At 41.7% G+C, this 24,079-nt stretch overlaps 1 protein-coding gene across 1 annotated transcript in view; it reads right to left on the minus strand.

Moving 5' to 3' along the window:
- pcdh1a (protocadherin 1a) overlaps positions 1-24,079 on the minus strand; it is an 89,076-nt gene that overhangs the window by 15,681 nt on the left and 49,316 nt on the right. The window contains exon 4 of the mRNA XM_023418347.1: positions 8,737-8,956. Coding sequence (XP_023274115.1) covers positions 8,737-8,956 — 220 coding nt within the window. The remainder of the gene's footprint in view (positions 1-8,736; positions 8,957-24,079) is intronic.

A 24,079-nucleotide genomic window follows, 5' to 3' on the forward strand; every position in this document is an offset into this window, starting at 1 on the left:
AAAGTCAGCATACTAACGCAGTCAGACGGAAAGCCCACAATGCTCTGAACAATACAGCCATGCATTTGGAGCAGGACAATTCAAATTTACAACATGATGAATTATGAAAATTGCCTTTTGTGTAGCAGAGAGAGTCAACAGGAAAAGAACCGCAGCAATATCCCAGTGCTGCTCTAGCCTTCTGTACCCTCTGCCAGACGATAGCTTTTCTGACAAGGCTTTGATTAAGGGAAGGGGAGAAAATATCACATGGAATCAAAAGGATGATTGAATATATAATTATTATGGAAACCTGCAAATTTCAGTCTTTAAATATCGAGTTCAGGAGAAACGCAAAACACAGAAGGCGGCAGGGGGTCATCATCTTGGCTTCTGAGGCCAGCGTGATTCCAGCCTCCCCTGTTGTTCTTTACTAATTCATTGCTTTCTGCTGCTTGTGTCTGATTGACTTTTATAAGCTTTGGCATGGCAAAGAAGGGTCAACATCCAGGTTCTTTGAAGCTGTTGAAACCCTCCAACTGGAATGATCCTTGAGCACAATAACACCCTTGACCTTAATATTTGGTGAGATACGGAATAAATGGAGGGTGGGGGCTGGGGTGTGGGTCAGGAGCACTTGGGCATATCTGGGATGCAACGTATTTTAGTTAATTGAATGAGGGCTACACCTGCACTTTAGTGCTGTCTTGTGTATTAAAGGGGCATAAAAGAGCAATATAAATGTTTTATCACTTTAAAATAACATCAATGGACGGGACATACACTGCATTATGAGATAATAAAATGAAAATTTAATGAAAGGATGGGTAAATGAGGTCACAGACACAGTGCAGTAGTCTGGGTCTGTCTGTGACCCTGGATGTGCGTCGTTCAATCTCGACGTTCAGCATAAATGTAGAGACTTTTCAGGGATATTGTTTTTAATAAATTGGGTAAATTCACAGAGCTTTTTGTGCCGTGTAAATGTGGCTAGTCGTGAGCTACATTGGGGCAATCAAGTGCAAGGGAGCCGTAGCAACAGCAACAACAAAGTGGGAAAAAGCAGTAAGAGGTGGGAAAAAAATACAGCAAATGCACAACAAGAGTAAACATTGCTGTCACTTTTTTTTTTTTTTTTTTATGACAGTGGCTGCTCTCACCATCTGTTTTTTCAGTGCCTGTGGCGGCTGCATGTTTGATGGGTACCTCATCTCCAGGCTAGATACTGCTTCAAAGTAGACACTTCATCAGGATGAGTGACAAGTGTTGGGGCCTTGCAACATGACCATCTGAGATGGAGTTACCCAAAGGTAAAGTGAAAAAATCCATAAAATAGCATTAAGTAAGATGGACCTCTGATGGCGAACAAGGAATTGCAATGTGATTGTCAATGTTACAACACTGTAATTTAGGAGTAACAAAAACTGGTCACAATTTCTCAATGAAGTCAAGCATGCCGTGTAATTAGAGCAGAAATTCATGGTGGAAACAGGCTACATCGTCATGCAATATTCTCTCAGAATTACTCTACTTTTGGCTTGAGAACAAGGGCCCTTCAGGGATGCCTCACATCAGAAAGTGAGTTTTAAAGTCAGTTTTGAAATGCATAAATTTCCAGAACTGGTGAAGTAATCACTTAGATGTGGTATTGATCAAAAACCCTGTCAAGCCACTGTAAAAATATGTAGATGATTTTATGTAATAGGGAAGTAAAATGTCTATCTATCTATCACCTAAAATGAATAGCACTGCAACATGCTTGGCCATGAGCAAGACAAGTCATTTTACTTAGCTTAGGGCATGTAGGATATTGACTGCATGATGTTAACACAAAACTGCAAATTAAGAATCGATCCTGTCACCAGGACCATATTTCCATTTGTAAACAAACAAATGAGCAAAACAAAAAAAAATGTGCCGCTGCTCTCGACATAGAGCAGAGAGGACATGTTCAGTTTCACAGGGTGTAGTCCTCACTCAGTTTTTAAGGTCCCTTAACTGCACTGAATCCTAAGATATCCTCAACTGACTGTGAGAAAGCCTTAAAGCTAGAGCGGCTTCATTCCTCTGTGACTCACTGGAAATAAGGAAATGCATGTCAGACCCATACAGTACAATTCCAGTCCCTCAAGTGCCATCCATCATTGAAGGGCAGAACACTAGTTAGAGGGAGGTTCAGCGGCTCTTGGTCCCCATCACACTATGATGGAGAGATGACCCCCGGGGCCTTTCTCTGATGCCGGCTTGAGCTGCCCGACCAACTGAGGTTGAAGTGGATCTGGCCCCTAGCCAGCATCCCCTCCCCAATGCACATCGCTCTACCTGCTCTGCGAATCACATCTGGGGTGAGACTGGGTAAGACCCACTGAGAGCAGCAGAGCAGTACCACCGCTTTCTATTTCTGCCTCCATAATTATCCTTAAAGTTTCGACTCGAGATCCCATGGACCTGCCAGCGGACACCGCTAAAAGGAGTGTCTTTTATAGCTTTGAGTGACACTGGGGTAATTATGAAATTTTTCTCCATGTGTCTTTATAAACTTGTACTCTCAAGCCTGTGTTTCACACATTTCCACCTCCAAACCTGCTGCTTCAGCATGCTGTTGCCCAGACTCGATGGCGTGGCAAGAGTAGGCAATGTACTATCCAATTTTTGCCTAAGTACAGAGAGCCATCCACTTTTGTTAGAGTAATACATGAGCACATCTAAAGCTTAGGGATCCTGGCTTAGGCATACTGGCTCACTCATTCATTTTACAAGCTTAGTGCTAAAACCGGACATTGTGGCAGCAATGGCGTTAAAAGCACTATTTATGGAACCTAATGTGTGCTTATATGTGTGTACTTTTCTTTCTGTGCATAATTCAGAACACTCATCTGGGTTTTCATCCATGTTATATACATGCAGATAGAGCTGAGTAGCTTGTGTAGACCTCAATTAAAATGAAGAGGACTGGGAATCTGTCCCTAGAAAATGTTCCAGAAATCTTCTACTAAATCTCTTATGATTTCTGCTTTCCTCTTTTTTCATTATTTAGACAACATTTATACTCATGTTTTATTATTTAAACATCATTTTCTCCGTTTTCTTTTGGAATTTTTCCTCTTCTTTCTAGAACATACACACTATGTCATGTTTATATATAATACCACAACACAAAATATACGGTGTACACAAACCCAAATAAATTTCAAAAACATGCTTTTATCAGTGTAGTCTTTCAGTCAGCTGGACATCATGATGAAACTACAGAGAAATCACTTTTATGTGTCGAATGAGGTAATACCAAATTGAATGCAAGGGGTAGATTTATTGAGATAATGGGACTTCTATTGTAGTTCCATCTAAATTTCACATGTAGCTGCAATCTCTGCTACACAGTGAGAAGTCAGTTCACTCTAAAAGACAATAAACCGATTCCATACTTTGCTGCTGTTAATGGTCTGAGCTCTGACACCATGTCTTTTCTCTCACATAGCCCTGTTCAAAGGTCTGGCCTATCTGAAGTCATTTGACAAACACTGTAATATGTGCAGCCTGAGTTGGGGATGAGCGTGGAGGTCGTATTGTTAGTGATCACAGAGGCGAGAGCACATTTTCAGATTCAAATTGGGCGAAGGGAAATCAAGACGCATTCAAAACTGTGACGAGTTGACACATCGTCGGCTCCATTTTGGATTCAGCTGCATTGTCCCATAAAGTCATTGCTATTGTAAACCATTGTCCACAGTGTCACGGCCTAATCCAGGTTAGAGAGTTTAATTCTGCTCCAGTTAGGCTCTTCCAGTGACCTATTTGCTCTGAAAAAAAATTACAAACAATTTAGGGGGGGGGGGGGGCAAACAGCCGCTGCTGATGTGAGCTGAGCATAATGCATGTGCTAGAATGAGCTCGGGATTATAGGCGTATTACTCATGACAACTTGCCTCAGGGGACCACTTGTAAGGACTTTTTTCCACAGAAGCCTCCACAAAACTGCCAGTCCCATGACCTGTCCCTTCTCGGGTGGCAGCAATTCCAGCAGTGGCTGGCATAGGCCTCTGTGCTGGTACAGGCTGGCATGGTCTCCTCCACTCAAAAGTGGGGACTCTGACAAAGCACATTGACATCTGCTTGAGGAAATCTACACCCTCGCATCAGTACACTATATTGGTGCCCGGGCAGGGGCCCAATCTGGCACTCATAGGCCAAACAAGCCCCATTAGTCTGATGTTCTGACTCTCAGTCTGCACACGGCTTTCTCCACATCTTTCCTTTGTTTAAAATGTGTCTCATACTTTGTACACACAGACCAGATATACACGGGGAACTCATGATGTCAAAAGCAGTAATGGCTAAAATGGTTGTACCCTTGATATGGCAAGCGCTGAAAGCAGAGGAAAATCCCTGACAGGAGTTCAAAAAGAACAAATATACGACGGTACATGCGTCATCTGAGAGATCTAAGGCAGGAAAATCAGACAGCATCACTAAAGAACTTCATTATCATGCAAACGGCATTTATACCATTTTATCTCACCCTTCTCAACAGCCCATATGGCAGAGAGTCCGCACAGAGGAAGACACAGGGAGACCTCACACTGGGCAACTGGCCACATCAAAATTCCTCCATCTGTGGTCAGTTGAGTGTGTGTGTATGTGTTTGTGCATGTGTGTGTGTGTGTCTGTGTGTGTGCGTGCACACTGGTACCTGTCTTCAATCCACCTGTGTCCTATTGGTGTGAGCCTTCGTATCACAGCCAAGATGCCTAACCGCTGATCCCCAGAAGAGTGATTATTGTCTGGGTTGGACTGGACATGACGGGATTGCCGGTCAAACTTGTGTCCCGAGCAGAGAGAGGAGGCCCATCATAGGTCCCGGATGACTCATACCTCGTGCTCTGGGCCGGCACGAGGTTAAACTATTTGTGTGTGCTGGGACTCAAAATACGCTCACTGGCTCAGGGTAGCAAAAATAATCATTTAAAAAGTCAGTTTGTTTCATCAGTTGTCTTTGTCATGAAATCAAATTAATGGAATTAACTAAAAGACTAAAAAATCAAACCAAGTCAACGCAGAGATTATAGATAACAAAATTTGACAGATCATCTTGTGTAACTGATTTCTTATATAAATAATAGTTGTTCAAACTTCAATCCTCTCAGGCAACACCCCCTCTACCCTGACCTGCAGCCTGCAGACAACACTGCAGCTGCAAAAACACTACAAAACCCTGTAATGATATATAGTCAGTATTCTCCTGAACATATATGTTTCAATATGAGTCCAGGATAAGGCAGCACAGTGTGCTTTATAGTAAAGGAGCAAATACAATATTTATCTGTCGTGAGCTTCTGATTTCTACTGATAAAAACTTTTCAGAGGTTAGTGTATTAAGGATGCCACAATTTACATGAATTTTTCATTGGTTTTATCAGACTACAATTCAATTGGAAAGCCCAATGTCCAATTCTATAATGTGTTATTTGCTTGATTTGTATACATCTACAAATGCAATCACATGTAACTGTTTTGTTTGCTTTGCTTTCGGTTTGTGTTCCCGCCCCCGGCCCACTTCTGAAATCAAAACTACCATGAACCAGTAACAAACAGTGTAAATGACTTTGATACGACCACTGTTCAAAATCTGATCAGCAGTGTCTGAGATACAGAGAGATGGACAGATGGGGCAAAGCAGCCTTCATCTGATTTCACTGTGGAGGACAAATCATGCATCTTGACAGCAACCAGACATACAAGATAAGCAGTTTTCATGCTGTCTACAGCAATCAATTTAAAGAGAATTACAGAGCTCAGTGATTATGATGAGAGTCTATTAAAGTAAAATAGCACCGTAATCAAAATGATTTAGGGATTCGGGGTGTGACGCAACACACACAAATGTGAAGAAATACATGCATGCATGCAGGTGCATGCACACGCAGACACACGTGCATCTGATGGATAAACATTTCTGATGAGATTAACCAACAGAAGAGCAATGTGTGAACATAAGAGTGAAAAATACACAAGGGGGAAGTGAAATGGAGTGCACTCTAACACGACCTGAAGATAAGAATTAGAAAAAAGTGGGAGGAGGGAGCAGCTGCTCAGGCATACGAAAAAAGGAACTCCAGAAATTAATTGCTGCAGATCAGGCAGCATGCATGTCATATATCACAAATTTTATTACTGTAGTTTGAAACTACTCTTAATTCCAAAGCCAAGCACCATGAGGGAATATGTTGATGTCTACTTCAGTGAACCAGAGAGACTGTTAGAGACCGCACAGACTCTTTGCTCTCTGCCGTGATTCTTCAGTCTGCAGGACTCCTCAAAAGAAAGAGAACATCAGATGATATAAATGAATTGATTATAATGATACAATAATACAATACATGACAACCCCAGGCATTAATATACTTAATATTAGCATGTCTTGAGGAAAGGAATTGCACAGCCTGGGATGTGTCCACACTGAGACTCCAGCAGCTGACCTAATTCCAGTCTAATACAGTTAAGGTCTGAGTGCGACCATAATTTCAACAACAGCTAAACTAAAATGGATCATGAACTATACACCACTCTCCGCCGTGGGACACTGACACTCTCTCAAAATGTAGATTCAGCACTGCCAAAGTTCAACTTGTATAACAAAACACATCCATGTCGATGGTTCCTGGGCCCAGTGATGCAAACCTGACAGTCTGGGGTTCATATACTGTGTTTTATCCAACTTAAATGGAATGACACATCATGCTCACCTCCCCATTTTTTGGCTGTCACTCATCTCCACTGCAATGAATAAAGCTCCACACCAGTACAACCTGTCACTCTGTCACTCAAATGCTTAAAAAAAAGGCTTCACGTCACTGTTCAGGTGGAGCTGGGGAGGAATTCCTCTGTCTGGTTTGATTTTTCTGTCTAATGCTTCATTTTATGTGGGCTCTCGGTTATCTCCCTGAAGTGGGAATCACATTTTAATTAGGTCTATCCTCAGTTAGCGGTTCATCTTTGCATCTCCCTGTCCTCGGGGCTCATCCTATGGGCTTTGCTTACTTGTCAGAGACTCTTAGTCCCCGCTCCCTGTCACAATCTAACATCTCCCCCATCTTGTGCCATCTTTTCATTCTTTAACTGCTCCATCTCTTCTCCCAATCTTGCTCTCCCGCTGCTGACAACAAAGAGCACCCTGTCTGACAAAAACCTGTGTTCTGCAGATGTGAAAAACACAATAAACAGGTACAACAATAGAAAAAAGAAAAAAGGAAATGCATATTTCACACATAGGAAAGTGAGCAAATGGAAATACTCAACAGCTAGCCTTTATACGGGGCGAATAAAACTATTTATTAAATGCGATGTTAAGCAATTTCTGACCTCTATGTGGCCAGAGGGAAATGCCATATTGGCAGAGCTTATCCTCTCCTACACACCCACCACCCTCTTCTTGCTCTTGAAATATGGTGTCACTAATTGATGTAAACAAATAAACATTTGCAATAGAGATGAATAAGCAAGCTAATGAGATCCAACACAAGTTTCTAGTAAAGAGGCAATGCATCACAATGCAAGACATTGTGCTAATAACAGAACATTGTCATCTGCTGTTTTGGCGTGACGATGACACATTTTAGCCTGTGATACTGTGAGGTTCTGCTGCTGGGAATGCTTGAGACTGAAAAAGGCTTTTTTTCCCTCCACACTTGAAAAAAAAAAAAAAATCCAGAAATGTCTCCGCACGTGGAAAATACAGTCCCATTGACAAAAGAAACATCTGTGTATTTTTCACTTCGACCGTGACAAAGTAACTGTTCTAGCAAGTCCTGGCTGATACATGCCCCACGCTGCACAGGGCAGAAAAAGCCTCATTACTCACCTCAAACTCGCACCCCAAGCACGAAATGCAGAGATAAAACCTCACTTTAATACCACAAACTAATGATTTACAAATATTGGAAGAAAAGCGAGACGTTCAAGGTGAGCAACAAAATATCCTCATGTAAAAGTGTCTGATCCAGAGAGCGGTGCGATGCAAATTTACCATAATGTCTGAAAATGTGAAGCATGTGAATCACTTATCAAAGTGTGTTGCAAGACATGTAATGAATTATGTTTGGCAGCGTAAGGCAGCAAAACAGTTGGCAGCTGCACGGCAGGTACAGCGTTGGCTGGGACTTTTTTTCTAATAAGGACCTGTGCTGAGACCAACAGTGGTCACCCTGTGGATTGATTACTGTGCCTAGAAATTATGGCCTGTGCACACATAAGCCGCAGTGCAACTTGGGTCCAACTGGAGGCAAAAAGGTGCTTCGAGTAAACATAGTGTTGTCTGCACAGATGTCATGGTTCAGATTTATTTAGAGGGCAAATGCTCCATTAGTTGGGCTTTTTAATTAGCGCACTTGTGAGAGAGGGTCATTAAGGATGTCTGACAGAGGACCTGCTGATGAGGAGGATGGAAACACGGCTAACTCCGGCCCTGATACCACACACACACACACACACACACACACACGCCCACGCACACACCCACACAAACACAGATCTGCTTAAAAACCAATAACATTTCACACAGTCATCGACAAACACAGCGAGTCAGCGTCACGGGTGCCACAACATTTCCACTGTAAAACGGCCACAGAGCACAAACACATCTCCCAGAAATGTCTCCATTGGCAACAACAGCGCCCACACCACGACAGCCTATTAAAGCCATTTACATTTAAATACATATTCATGGCGAGCGCGACAGAGAGGAGGGGATTGTCACCGTACCGTTTTCCGGGTGTTCGGTCTCTCCAATGCTGCCATCTGGAGTGGTTCTCTCATAGTGGTCCTCAGGCAGGGTCAGGGGTCCGATGCGAGGACCAGACGATGACTTGCTGCTGGGAGTCTCAGATTCCTCCAAACCGCTGTCATAGTAGCTGTGCTGAGAGGCATCCTGCAGGTCCTGCACAGGGTTAGTGGTGGAGAAGGTCACTCGCCGATGGGGATGCTAAAAAACAGAGAGACAACAAATGAATTCCTTCAAAACAAGGAAAGTATTTTTCAGCTACACTGTCTTTTCTTGGTTTGCTGGCTCGACTGGGATTGTAACAGCTACAGCTCAGGACCACTGTCTGAATTTTGCTGGCCTCCTAATGTTCACTCTTCAAAAGTCAGAAAATAGTATTAAATATTAAACACTCTTAAATATTAAAAAGCCTTTTGCACTACTATTATTCTGAAGATTATATAAGGTAGAAATATATACGAACACAGTGAGGTTATGGACTCCAATAATAAGAGTGTGCAAATTAGCAGCAGCAGAAATTGAATAAATTGAGACAAAAAAACACGTACACTATTAAAAATATCTCTTTATCATAAAATTTAAATATCTCAATATGGGGCATGTGTTCAAATATTCTCTATGATACTGTTCTGTATATATAACGAATGATTCAGATCTATTTGTACGCAGTGTATAATAAATAAGAAGACGTACAATATGTTCAAGAACTTTGTGTTTATATTTATGTGTCTACAAAAATACCACATATATATTTACAGACAGAATCCTGGCCCATTGATACTGTATGTGACATCAGCAGGTGTAGATGCTCGATACAGGAAGTGAAGATGTGTGTTTATGTTATTCATGTCCAGCTCCAGATGGAAGTGACATACAGTACGTATTGAAAAGTAACAGTGGACGTGTGCCATGCGCACTATTGTCAGTGATTTCAATAATTACACTCAGAACATTTACTTGGAGGGAGGCAGACTCTTTATTTAGTAGATGTATAAAGAGATTCCTGTGTATGGAGACAATGTCTGTGTATTTGTGCGGACATGAAGGCAAACATTAGAGGGTGTCATGGAGACTGGGAATTTAAAAAGCACCATTATTGCTGTTATTATCATTATTAGTCAGACAAAAGTTTCATTTTCTAAATCTGCCACTGCCAAATGAATTCTGATGACAATGATTGGTACACTAATCAGTAGCCCCAGTGAGCTACTTCCTATCTCCATATTTTAATATTTCCCTTTTCCTCAGCTTTTGATGTTTAACCGAGCAGAAAGCTAGACAATATTTCTGCAATTTAACTAAAAACGAGTCCCTAGGAGATCGGAATAAGGCTAACGAAAAGAAAAAAACAGAGTGCTGGAAATATAGTTTGTGACAGTCACTATTTTGCCAGCATTAGAATAAATTATTAGATCTGTTTTCGCTGTTACACACTGATGAGATGTGATGAAAGAATGAGAGAGTAAATGAATGAATAAAAAACACTGATGAAATCCTGAATCTGATAGCTTGAAGAGGAGCAGAGCGGCATTATAATAAATCATTCAAGATCACACCCTTTATCAAATTGAATGGCTTGTAAATACAGTTAGGAGACCATTAAATTTCCTCTTCCAAAGATCAGTTTACTAATGGCCACTTACCACCGATCCACAACAGAAAGATGACTCCTCACAGTGCACATGCAATTGCATTCTTCCCCCAACCCCCACACATGAGCACCCCTTGTAAAAGTCAGGAAAGCACTGATACAGCAGAACAGGCCAGCGTCTGCTGCACGAGTCAGCTCAGATCGATACCTCGGGACTGTGCTTTCTACCATTCCACCACTTTTCAGGCAAACAAATCCATGCTAGTAATCATTCAAACCATCAGCCTTTTAGTACGTACACACCAGATATTGAGAAATGCTTTTAGGGCTTAGGTAAGAGCTAGCAACACTGTGTTGTTAATACCATTAGTGGGCTTCAAAATGTTTCCAGAACCCTGTTCATCTCCCCATCACAGTCATATTTCTCCCACTGCACAGGTGCACTTCTTGGTCTTTCATCTAAATAATGATTACTTGAGGCCTGGGGTCCATCATGTTTTTTCTCCCAGCAGTACGTCTGCATCACTTCATCAATAAATCATACACAGTCACAAAACGGTCTCGGACTTCTCAGAGACCTGTAACATTTACTGGAACTTAAGATAAATTTTAAAGCACGAGCGAAAGATTCTTGAAAAATATCCAAACAAAGACTTTTTTATGTTTTTGTTTGTGATAGTGAGAAATGAGAAAATAAGGGAAATGGGAGGTTTTGGTGGATAAAAATTTGAGATTGTTTTTTTCTTTTTTTCTATTAAAGATGCTCTTTGGCTGGTGCATCTACACTCAGTAACATTTTTAACTGTGGAAATGTGTTTATCAGTATGTGTTGGAGCGAAAATACAAAGGCAGAACACACCATTTATAATTCATTCAAGTGGAATTTAAATTACACTGATTGATCTAATTTGAAGTTATGAAAATAAGCCGAACTTAACAAAACTCCTCCATCACACCAGACGATTGTACTATTGCTTCTGTTTTATTTCATTAAACTTGCTGTTGACTCATGCAGCTGGATATTTCAATGGTGCATTCTTAAATATGATTGGAGGCCTCTGAGACTCCACGACTATTTAAATGTGAGGGGGCATTTAGTTGTTTAAATATGGATTCTTGCTTAAACTTCTCCTCAAGGCATCACTCCAGAGAGTCAGCATGTTTCCTGGGTATGATAACTAGCTAGGGCTGCAGAGATGGGAAATAGATTCTCCTTTTAGTCAGAGCACAAATCCTTTGCCAGGCCTTGGGGGCTGCAGGGATGCGGCAAGACGGAAGGATGGAAGGGGAGGCTGAGCAGGAGTGGGGAGTTGGTCAGGCAGACACGGACGGCGCTTTGGCTGGAGGGGACAAGCAGAAGGATTAGATTCTGGGAGACTGGAGGCGGGAGCGCGGGATTGTTTGGGCATTGTGGTAGGAGTAAGAAGCTATGGGGCTGAGAATGAACGAGGGGACAATTATGATGACATCTGAATTCATAACACCATTTAGTTTGGGTTAAAATGGCCTCGTTTATAAGCATTATATTACAACCCCAAAGCAGATGGAAAGATAGAGCAGATTCTGTCCTTACAAGGGGACCAAGACACATTTTAATGTAGTCATAAACAGTAATCATCCACTGCCTACCTAGAGCTCCAGCAGCCCTTTGGAGCCATGTTTTTTTTTTTCTTCTTTTTTTTTGTGGAACTCCCAGAAATATAAAATCCACCCGACTGCCTGAACACTTTGAAGCCCCACGTGGTTAGATTGTTCCAAACAGATATAAAAAGAAGGGACCAGTCAGATAATAATGCAGTTATTTCTTTGATTCAGTAGGCAGGTCATGACGAGGTTCCTGTGGTCAAGTGTAAAATGAAAAGTAATTAACTACACTGTTATATAAACTGGGCCAATCGGGTCTCGTTCATACAATGGCTAACCAGCTTTTAATAAAAATACAGAATAATGACATCCACTTATCTAGCCTGAATACTCCATCCCCTTCCAGCTGATACCTTCAGCATAATACACTTGAAAAAAAAAAGCACACTGTACACCTGCACTGAACGGCAACCTGTGCCTTTGTTTCCTGTCTGCCGACTGACGGGGGCATAAGGTTGACAATAGAAAGACGGGAGATTAATTTCTTAACAGACCAAATTAAAATGTCTCTATCTCACCACCATTACATCTTTTTTATAAAGAGTTAAAGCTTTGATAATTTATGGAAATTAGTTACCAAAGCTGTTGCTTATGATTGAAATTTCATTCTTGATGTGGATACTGCAAATTGTAATAGTCTACAATTAGTCTTCTATATTGCATTCGAACTCGGGTGGTTGGGGGGGCTGGGGGGGGCAGCCTTTTCTACATTTGTAGGTGTCACAGAAAAAAGAAAAAATCTTTAGGTGCTCTAAGGTGCAGCGAGGAGGAAGAAAGTTATATTAAAAGCCTTTAAATACCAGCACATCAAGTGCTGGTATTTCAGGCTGTTATGTAAGAGAGTAGTCTTTGTTAATTTACTGAACTATTGATGTAATATAAAAACATCTATAAGAAAAGACATTTGATTTCATGTGAGCTTCACCTTCCCTCTCCCTCTCATCCTTCAACTGATCTCTACAAGCCAGCAGAAAGTATAGGCGCATGCACACAGTATACATCCAGCAGGGTGAATTATAAAGACCACACCTCAGTTGTCATATATATGTCATATTAGAAGAACATAATATGACATGGCGTATCTTCAAACAACAACTGGTTATGACTGTAGTGATGAGCAGATAATTATAAAAGACGATCTATGTGAATTAAATTATGAGTTTGAGGCTTAAGGAAACAGAGAAGCCTGCTGGTCTGAACTTAGGGATGCGTATTAGGTTATGTGGAGACTGACAGCCTGTATCAGATTTATGGCACACTGAAGCATCAGAATGAATATTTCATTCATCAAATCAGATTTAAACAACATACATGGGTGGTTTGATTTCTGATTTAAAACTTGGCTCTCAACCTGCCCTTTTCATCACTTCACATCTGACACATACCGTAATGGTGACGTCATGCCCAGAGCGCTGTTAGCCCTGTTAGCTGGCTGCGACTGCTACAGAAAAACATGTATCAACCACCTCTGTCACTAATGTTGTCTGGTGTGATGGAGGACTTCTGCGCGGAGACTAGATATTGCTATGGTGTGAAGAGGAAGAGGATACATCTCCATTATTCACCCGGCCCGCGGCTTGCCATTTTGTGTCTGCATTGAAAAAATACGTGTGTGTCGTTTCCACAGCAACCGACACAGATGGGTTATCGTTAACACTTATATCTAATCACTTCCAAATAACAGTTTGGACAGTCTGTCCTAAAGATTGGATTTGAAATAAAAAATAATGCATTTGCCTGCAGCCTGGATGAAGGAAGAAGAAGGGAATCCTGGGGCGAGGACAGCATTTTGGTGACTGTGGAGCATCTCTATTGCCACTGCTGATTTGCACCACTGATTTCTGATGGGACAGCAGACCCCACTGCTGTTGTGCTCCTCCCATAGCACAGAGTTCTGGGTCCATTGTGAATGCCCTGGAGCTACCTGACACCATTCTGCCGTCAGGTGCCCTGTCATCCAGCCAAGCCTCACTGATTGCCAGTGCACAGGGCTGCTGGTACTTATGCAGATGGGAGAGCTTTTCCATCTTCTCTGCCTGTTTTTGAGCAGACATCCAGCAGAGTTGCAGGTGAGTGAGATTCAGCGCTTGAATCTCTGCCTCATGCCTCCAAGTTCGTCTTTGTGTTTTCACTGATCTTCGGGTGAACATTTGGTGATCAAGCTAGTCACGGCCATGTCTGTACTTGAACTACCTTGTAGAAATTATTCCTTGGTGAACTGTAATTCACAACAAGTGGCAGCTTAGTGCTTGATTGTACGTATGGTGGAAACTACATACAGTTCATATAATGTAGAGGCAGCAGCGTCTGACTGAATGTTCACTGAATAATAAAATACATGTGATAACTTTAACTCAAAGATGATTTTATAACAATAATTATTATTATAGCAGAACAGTACTCTGGAGATTCTTCCATTAAAGTACCTCCATTTGATATTAATCTTAATACTTTAATATCTATCTCTGAATTTTAAGCCAAAGTGGATGGTACCCCATTTATGCCATTCTGATTGCATCTCCATTATTCTTGTCTGACTGCTTGCTAAAAAATATCTGGATCAAAGTCAAGTTGCACAGTTTTTATGAATTAAAATAATCCTTTTTATTTTTTCCTTTCCTTTTTTTATTTTATAATCCTTTTTTAATCAAACCAGTTATCCTTTTTCTTCCACTGACAAATAATCACATGTGCTAGATTGGTGTAGAGTAGTAAAAATAGATGCTACATGCTACTGATTTTGTCATGTTGCAGTTTTATGCAGCAGATATTTGTTGTAGCCTTCTCCAGATCTGAGCCTCAACACAATCCAGTCTCTGCGCTCTGCAGGCAGTTCCTTCCTCCTCATGCCTCGGTTTCTGCTCTGATCTGCATTGTCAGCTGTGAGACCTCATATAGACAGGTGTGTACCTTTCCACATCATGTCCTAGCCATTGAATGTACCACAGGTGGACTCCAGTCAAGGTGTGGAAACATCTCAGAGATGATCAAGAGAAATGGAGGAACCTGACCTAAATTTCAGGTGTCAAAGCAAAGAGTCTGAATACTTATGTCAACGTGATATTTCAGTTTCTCTTTTTTTTAATGTGTACTCACTTTGTCGCTCTGGGTGTAGACTGATGAGAGAAAAGTGTATCTAAACCATTTTCGCATGAGGCTGCAACATATCAAAATGATAGAAAGTGGAAGGGGTCTGAATACTTTGTGAATGCACTGAAAATGTCATTGTTATGTGAAAATGTTGTTTTTCCAAAATCTGAAATAATCAACAACACAGCACGTACCCCACCACTGAATATAAGTGAAATTTATTGTTGTTTCCCATGTCTGGTGGGTAACAAGCAATTTGTCACAGTTAGTTTGTTGCCAGATGTTTTCCTTTAAATTTTTTATTACACAGAGGTATTGTTTATGGTGAGTCACTGTGGCCAGAGAAACATGCTGAATATTCAAAATTTCTGTTGGAGGAGCAAAGCACAACAAGAGCCTGAGTGTCACAACTTTGAAGACACATGAATGGGGATAATAAGCAGCTAAACACAATCACTGCTGCGTTGCGTAGCAGCGGGTGCAATTTGCAAGTGGAAACTCGGGTTCAGTTAGATTGCCCACTTTTCTTCTGATAAAAGTAAACTGGTAAAATGGGAGGCTTCGGCAGGTAAAGGATGCAGTCTGTATGTCTGACACAGATGAGTGGAGAGAAAGGAATCTATACGGATATGAACGCGAGCTGCATTTCATTTAGTTTACAATGGAGTGTCTTTAACCGGTTGGAAAGCCGAACAGCTCTGGTATACTCTACTGGAATGCCCTCAACTTTTGAAGCAGCGGGAAACCTATGTGGCCCTGTTTATCAATCCTGAGCTCAGGTATATCGTATGTGTTCTGGAGCTGGGAGCCAGACTTTTCCTATTGAATCACAGTTATGTGTCTCTCAGATATTATGAAATGGGTTTTCTGCCCATGTTAAAGGAAACGGCTGATGTCTCAGTGCCCCTGTGATATGAAAAATTCAATTTAAAAGGATGAGAGAAAGAATGGTGCACGGCCTATTTTCATTCCCCCACACTGAGAGATATGAGAATGATGTTCTATTGTGTGGAGGAAATGATGCCAATCGTACTGCAGAGAAATTCCTTCATAATTCAATTCAATTTCTTCTAAATCCCGATGGCAAGCTCCTCTGCCAAAGAGCAGTAGAATGACGGAGACAAAAAGGGAGGGCTGAAGACTAAGATGGAAGAAGAGGGACTAAAGATTGAGACTGAAACAATGGAGAAGTAGAGAAAGAGTCACAGAGAGCAGCCAGATGTACTGAAAGGTAAGAGGAGGAGACAGCGATACAAAGTGGAGGGGAAGTGGGTAGAAGAAAAACATTTAGTAATGATTAATTTTGATCACAGCGACATTTTAAGTATAGCCAACTAATATTCTCTAATTACTTGGCTGCAGCGTCTGACAGAGGCAGAGAAAACCATTTTTGTTGAGATCTAACAGGACAAGCTGCTAGCTTCAGTGAAGTGGTGTTCAGCCTGGTACACTGGTGTATGGCAAAGTGAATCTATAGTATATGCATCTTTTGTTATTCAATGTGTAGCATTAGTTACAAAATGTGCATGTCTGACAGCCTGCGAGAGTCCCCCCCAGTGCGGGACCAGGAATTTCCATTTAGTTAGAGCGTTTGCGAGTTTACATCCTGGCTCTGGTTTTTTGGGCGTGTATGTAGGAATCAATGAGCTGCTGCCTCTAAAGGCACAGAAAAAATGAGCTGCACCAACAAATATGACAATGAAGAAGTGCACCTCTCAGTGGATGCAGCAAGCAGAAAGCCATAAAGACTAAAGCAGTTGAAAAGGAAATGCATATGGAACTGTTTTTATTTTCCATTCCACCATTATGTCCTCCATTCTCATCCCATCTACTGTTCTCTCTCTCTCTCTTCTCCCTCTTTTTCTGTCTCTACACGCGCACACACACACACACACACACACACACACACACACACACACACCCACACACGCAGTTGTTTTTGTAGGTGCAATAGCTCCAAGGCAAGCAGCGTGGAATTGGAGTCTTCAAAGAGTCTTGGATTATCAAAGAGACACAGCTACCAGAAAACTAGGGGACACGCTGGAGAGGGGGAGGGAAGAACATAAGCGAGAGGCGGGGAGGGGGAAAGAGTGCAGAGGAGTCAGCACGGGTTTTGGTGGAGGATGAAGCGATCAGACAGGGGAGGGGTGGGGGTTGAGGGGTGGATAAAGACCAGGAGTCCCTTTGTTCACGTACTGTAAATGGAGAGAAAGAAAGACTGGAGTGAATGCATTAAAAAACAATCACATAGACCTTAATGGTCTTGATAGGCAAGACTGAATTCGCATTCTTCACTGTCTGTGCTGCCGAAGTATTGCTGAGTTTTTCTGCACAGAGAATATCATTTCAATGGGAGCACTGGCCTTGAAATACCATAATGTTGTCACAGTAAAACCAAGTATTACTGCAGCAGGACCCACCATGTGTGAATATAGCTGCCACATCTAATGACAAATCTGACTGTTCACGCCATTCCATATGACAGGATGTGGGAGTGCTGGTGTGAATGCATCACCCTCCGACAAAAAGCTCTCCGTCAGCCCCTCTGTCCCACAATGAGCTATGGATGTCGTTTTTTTTCCATTACAAGAAGTGAGTGTATGGAAGTGATTCTGGTCGGTCCCCTGCTGTCAGCTGCTGGGCATCATCCAGCAATGATCCTGTCCCACTGCCACAGCTGCCACACAAAAACCTCCCACCTTCACTGAGCTGGTTTGAACTAAATTAGATTCACTTAGTGTCTGATGAGGGCATAAAATACGCTCAAAACAAAGCGGGAAACGTCTACGTCAACTCTTCTTGTGAAGGATAAAAACTTGTGCGAACAGAGGTGTCCCTCCTGCCTGTACCTGTCTGGTAACACTGGGTTATGCCACGGCTTCATTTGTTCTGACACAGGCAGTCAGTGCAGAGTTGTGTCTATGCAGCAGAAACTGTTGAATTCTTATCAAAAATTATGTTTGTGCCTCTGTGCCTCACAGGCCACGTGTGCAGATGTTCTGTGCTATTTCAATTGAATCAGTTAGCGAAGGCGCACATGGACAGGAAAACAGACAAACCCACAAAATCCTAAAAAATCGAATCTCGACTGCTGCTGCTGCTGCTGTCAGCGCAGCGACTGCACAGACTTCTCTTCTTCTCAGACAGTGTTTGCTCATTATCTAATAATCAAATAATCATTTCGTGTGTTTTTCAATTTAATTACAATGGATTCATCAGTTAAAAAACTTTTCATTGCATGGGTGTGAAGTTAATATGCTGTACACATTAGATGAATAATACACAATATATTTTGATTGAAGGGTTGTAACGGTAGACGGTTCAGTTCACATCACAAGAAGTTCGGGACGACGAGCGCATGAGGCTGGGTCTCTTTATTTATTCTGAACAGCAGTGCAAGTTACAGTTTGTTCCACCTTGTGTTATATGTTCCCCCCTGTGGTGGCTGGAACAGCCTGTAGTGACTTAAGCAGTAAAATGTGACTGGCACATCTGAGTGATGTCAATGAATATGCGTTAGCATGTTCAATGTGTTTTCGCACACATACCTTACACCTGTCAAACCACGCCGTCCGCGTCCCATCCACCACTCACTCTCTCCTGCTCTCTCGTTCACTAGGATCCCAAAATCTTCCCACACGACTGATGTGAGAGAAGCAGGCAGGTATCGAAGTTCCTGTGTGAGCACTATTTGCCAAAGTGTGACTGACTCATGGTGTGTTGCTAACTTGCTAACAGCTTACAGCTTAAGGTTTGCGGGTATGAAATTTGGTTCCACATTAAGTTCATTCATCTTCACACATGTGCTGCCGTGTAACGTCCGTACGACTGCATGAGCCGAACTATAACGTCCGTGCTGTGACGGTCCCGGACGAATACCAGTACCGTTACACCCCTAGTTAATTGGTATTTTTCTGACATAATGAAATAAGATGATGGAATGGGGAAACACAAATGTAATATTCTTTGGTGTCAAGAGAGATTTGGAGAGGAGGGATGAGCTTTGGAGAAGCCAGAGAAAGGATCAGTGGTAAAACTTAATTGGGAAGGGCACAGGATTAAAATTTTGATTGGTTTAGGGTTTAGATAGTGATGTCTTTCTACCGACACTCTCATTGTTTTAAACTGTGGGGACTAAATATGCTAATATGAATTAGCTCAGAGGGCCAAAAGAAATCTTAAAGAACGAACACAATTTTTAGAGATGGGGGTTTTGCAAGCAAAGTGCGAACACACACTCTGGAAAGGAATCAGTGCCGCGAACAGAGGAAACAAGAGGTAAGTAGACTGGAGAACATAAGGAGAGGAAACAATAGAGACAGAGAGAGAGAGAAACTGCTGTTTGCTAGAAAAGATGTTCTGAGGTTAGAGAAGATTTTACCAAAGAAGAATGATGTTGTGGAGATGCCCACAAAAATAACTGAAAACTGCAGGAGAGCAAAATTGGGTTTTAAACACTAAACAGCTTTTGAATTTGGATCCAGTCATCATCATCATCATCATCATCATCATCATCATCATCATCATCATCAGTCTTTTAACAGTTAATTGAGCTTTAAATATCTCATGACATTTATTGAAATATTGTTGTGTTATATCTTAATAATTGTAAAATAATTTTCCATGTGTAAAGGAGAAGATCCATGTTCTGCCTGACCAATTCAGATTTAAAGTTTCTTCTGTTTCTCTTTGAGTGATTCAAATCTACGAAACTCCCTTTCTTTTAGTTGATCTTCTGACCCAACATTAACACTTCCTTGAAGGCCAAAGCACATTTGCAGCCTAAATAATTTCCAACAGCCACAACAGGAGTTGCATTGAGAAGGGAACTGTTGTGAATCAGAGGGACTACATTGTACCTTGGATGCAGGCCCGGAGGCTGAAGGGAAGGTGAGAGGCAGGGAGGCTCCAGGAAGCAGATAAATGATTATAACCCTGCATTATTTACTGTAGAAAGGCTAATCTGTGTTTGCGTTACAGTGAGGGCTTAACTGCGGTTCTGTATAGAAGATTACAGTCAAGTCGTTATGCATGGTATATTTGCTTGTTTCACTTTTATATACACTACATATACTGCAAACGATCTAGTCTTCATGATCACTAATAATGGAAAACAATCTGCAAACTGCCTGCACAACAGGACGCACTGCAGTCATCGCAGCACTTATCTTTATATCATGTGTTATTGAGAATCATTGTCTCCCACTGGAACTGTGGTTTCACATCGTCACACATGAAAACATGGTGACAGTGAGTCTAATACTCCCAGAAATCTGGCTTCAACTTAAAAGCTGCCACGTCTGACCTCAGCAGGATATTTTAGGTGGCACATATTTGCACTGTGTGACTCTGCACCTCTGAAACAAGAACATCACTCCCTTTTTGGTGAAGTTCCTCTGGTGAGAGAGAAAATCTGTGCTGTACTGGAGGAGAGTAAACTGCTTTCACCAGGAGGAGCTGATTTTATTGGCCGTGATAGAGGGCGGCCCGCACGACAACTATGATATGTAATTTATCTTAATCAGGCCTCTGTTATTGTGCTGCAGGTAAAAAAAAAAACTATTTTTGCTCAAACCCAAATGATCTAATGCTCTTAACTTAAGCCAGAATCTGCTCTTGAAGAGTCTCTGATTTTCCATGCCAAAGGCAAGAGAAATCAAATTTTACATAAATATCTGGAATTGGCCCCAAAGTTTGTCAGATCACATCTGGTCATGCTCTATAATGTTGCTGAGCAGATGCTTTGGCAGCTTTGCAAATTGTGATATCTGTGTGTGTTTGGCATATGGGTTCAAAGCCCTCTCATGGTCAACTGCAGCTTCATATATTTTATCTAAATAATGTCCCATGGGCAAGTTTCCAATTCAATCTCCAAGAGCTGTGGTGCTAAACAAAACTGAATTAAAGACAAGCTGAATTTCAAGGCAACACGAATTTAAAGGAAATACATGAAAAGGAGCGATTCCCCACCATGCTGATGGTAAGGAGAAAGAGGTCACAGTAACACACTTGTCTGGAGAGCTGCGCTGCATCCAGCTGAAATAAATATCATTCTTTACCCCAAGGAAGAACTTTTTTGGTATCAATTCACAACCATGTCTGACATGGATTATGGCTGATATTTGCAGTTTACAATACATTTTCTAGTTGTTTTGGCTTGCAAGCAGTTGCTTCAGGTTCTGTGAAACCAATCAATATTTACTGTTTTTAAGCCCAGAGCAGAAGTTGCACAGTCACCACACAGTAATAGCTGTCTGTGGGCCAGTGTACACTTTGCCAGTGTACTCGTGTCAGCAAAGAATAGTAAGCTCAATTGGACAAGGTTTACATCAAGTACACACTTAGATGTTGTGATGCTTCCTCAAGTGTATACTCATTGCAGATTGTCAGTTAGCCTCCTCCACGTATCTTCTCTCTCCATTTCCTATAATATACTGTAAAATAAGCATCTTCCAAACTGTCCCTCTGAAAGACAGATGAGGACTCAATAACACTAGAAGGGAGAGATAGACATGGAAGAAGATGGGCTGACGGGGGAAGTGAAGAATCAGACATCAGAGAAATTAATCCTCAATATCCACTCCCTGCTGTGTACCTTATTGCCTCTCAAACTTCCCATCTTCAGAGTTAATATCTTTATTGCAGCAGCATCTAGCTGAGAAGCATGCATATACTTCCATTTGTTTGAACTGGAACATAATTGGATTGGGAAGAGGGATGAAAAAGCCTTCAACCCTACTTAAAACTTCTTTTTTTTCCTGCCCATCCTCTATGTGCATGAGAGTGTGCGATTCTGTGTTTCAGTGTGCGTGTGCTTGCACATGTATGCATTGCTATTAATAGCATCTCTCATGGTCTTGCTTGTCTCCATTTGTTACCCATGCAGGCGAGATGTCCCGATTGGCAATACATTCCAAGAGCTGGACAATTTGGGAAGTGTGTCTGGCTCTCGTTCTTGCACCCAGAGTAATCCTTCCAATGTAACTGGAAGGGGAGATCTCATGCTCCTCCATCTTATCAAGGAACTGAAAAATCATGCTTAATTAGATTCATAGTGACCTTTTTCATCTCTAGCTACAAGCGCCCAGTCAGTGCCGAAGCAGGATGTGTTCTCAACATTGATCTTTCTGCAGACCCGGGGATTGAGAAGAGCCCGGCGCAGTGAAACGAGGCAGAAAAACAACACATCAAAAATCATCAGATGAAGAGATTACTCTGATTGAGTGAGCTGCTCTGTGTGTTGAGGCCTTCAGGAGTTGGTGTGTTTTTGTGAGAAGAGCTCTGTAATCCACCTACTGTATCTCAATCATAGTGCAAACATACTCACACACACAACTATCAAGTCCTGCCCTCTGTCTCGTCACCCATTTGCCAAACATGCACATGTAATCCTGCTGCATTCCTCATTCCCAGACTCTACCATCAGTTGCATCTCCTTGTGCATCCTGCTACCCCTCTCTCTCTCTCTCTCTCTCTCTCTTCTGCAACAGCAGTCTGCAACTGAGCAATGATCTTCCTGCGGGCTTCAAACAAAAGATGACTTACAACTCCCTTCCAGAAAAAAAAAGATACCCTGCTGATAAAGCCACTACGTACTGATCTGCCATTTCCAGGCAATGGGGAACTCATGGTCGATCCCACACACTCAAGGTACATTCATGTATTTGCGGCAACACATTATAAATACCATATATACCACTGAAAAGAGATCTATTAAGATATCTAATCAAACTGCCTTGACTTCAATAACACAGGGACTTCTCAAAGAGTATGAGCAGACTTGTGTTTGTCACGGTCGCTCTGCAGCTTTGGTAATACTGTGGGTGAATACACTAGACACAGTTGATACAGATATGGTATGATATTGATGACAGATTTGATTAGTCCACTGATGAAATTTTGGTGGAGTGCTCCACAATGGGCTTTAGACAGAGCCCCAAAGCAGAACATCTAGTATGAATACTCTATTGCCATATCCTTTCAGAGCTCATTTGAGTCATATCTGACATATTTATGGCTCATCATGTCATATCGTGGCCATCAGAGTACAAGCACCATGAACCATTTAAATACTGTGGGCCATGCTGTCACCTCCTGTTAGTAACATATGTCTGATAGATGCATAAGAAGAGGCACTCAACTTGATTCTTTCATAGTGCTGCGGAGGAGCTGGAGCCCAGAGTTGGCGAATTTACTGGCAGCAATGATTTTGCAAGGAGGCCTATTTATTTGAATAAAAAAAAGTGACTGCTTTATATTGAATGGAATGCATGAGGAACAGAGATACTGGAAGCATAGGAAAATACAACAAACAGGAGCCTTATCTGGATAGAGAGTGGTACAATATCTTTTTAAAGAAGTTAAAAGTTGCACCCAAGAAATCTATAATGATCCTTTGTGTGCACCTTAACAGAGTTGCCTGGCAACCGAACTAGAGTGCTGCAGTGAATTAAAGTGTCAAACGAAATACATTTGTAATCCAAAGGCAACATGGATTAAATTTTAGACAGTAGGAGTGCCTCTTGGACAAGATTTCAATAGCTAAGGTGGGCGATGTGAATTGGAAAAAGGCAAATAATTTTCTGCGCCTTAATAACTTGCAGAACACTGGCTCGCACCTGAATACGGACGGCTGAATGAGCACAAAATAAGCACAACTAATTAACTGTGTAGTTTTAAAATGGACTGTCTACACGGATGCAGTTAGTCACCGGCCACCGGCTGGAGGCCATGAAATATCACGAGGGTGGACGAGGAGCTGATAAATCATGATAGCATATAGATCAGTGTCATACCTCTTTCCTCTGAATTATTGATCAACTCATACGCAGAGCTGCTGTTTGAAAACACATTTCCTGATTGTATTTGGACTCCAGCAGCTAAAAAGCATATCAAAAATGGGATCAGGGAAAACAGTGCTTCTAATACGCTTGGATGAAGATGAAGATGAAAAATCTTAGAAGCACCCCCCCCCCCCCCCCCCCCAATTCGTCTCATCT

This window comes from Seriola lalandi, unplaced genomic scaffold (assembly GCF_002814215.2).
Source record: "Seriola lalandi dorsalis isolate HSWRI2012SDOR001 ecotype SW California unplaced genomic scaffold, Sedor1 jcf7180002054581, whole genome shotgun sequence".
NCBI lineage: Eukaryota > Metazoa > Chordata > Actinopteri > Carangiformes > Carangidae > Seriola > Seriola lalandi.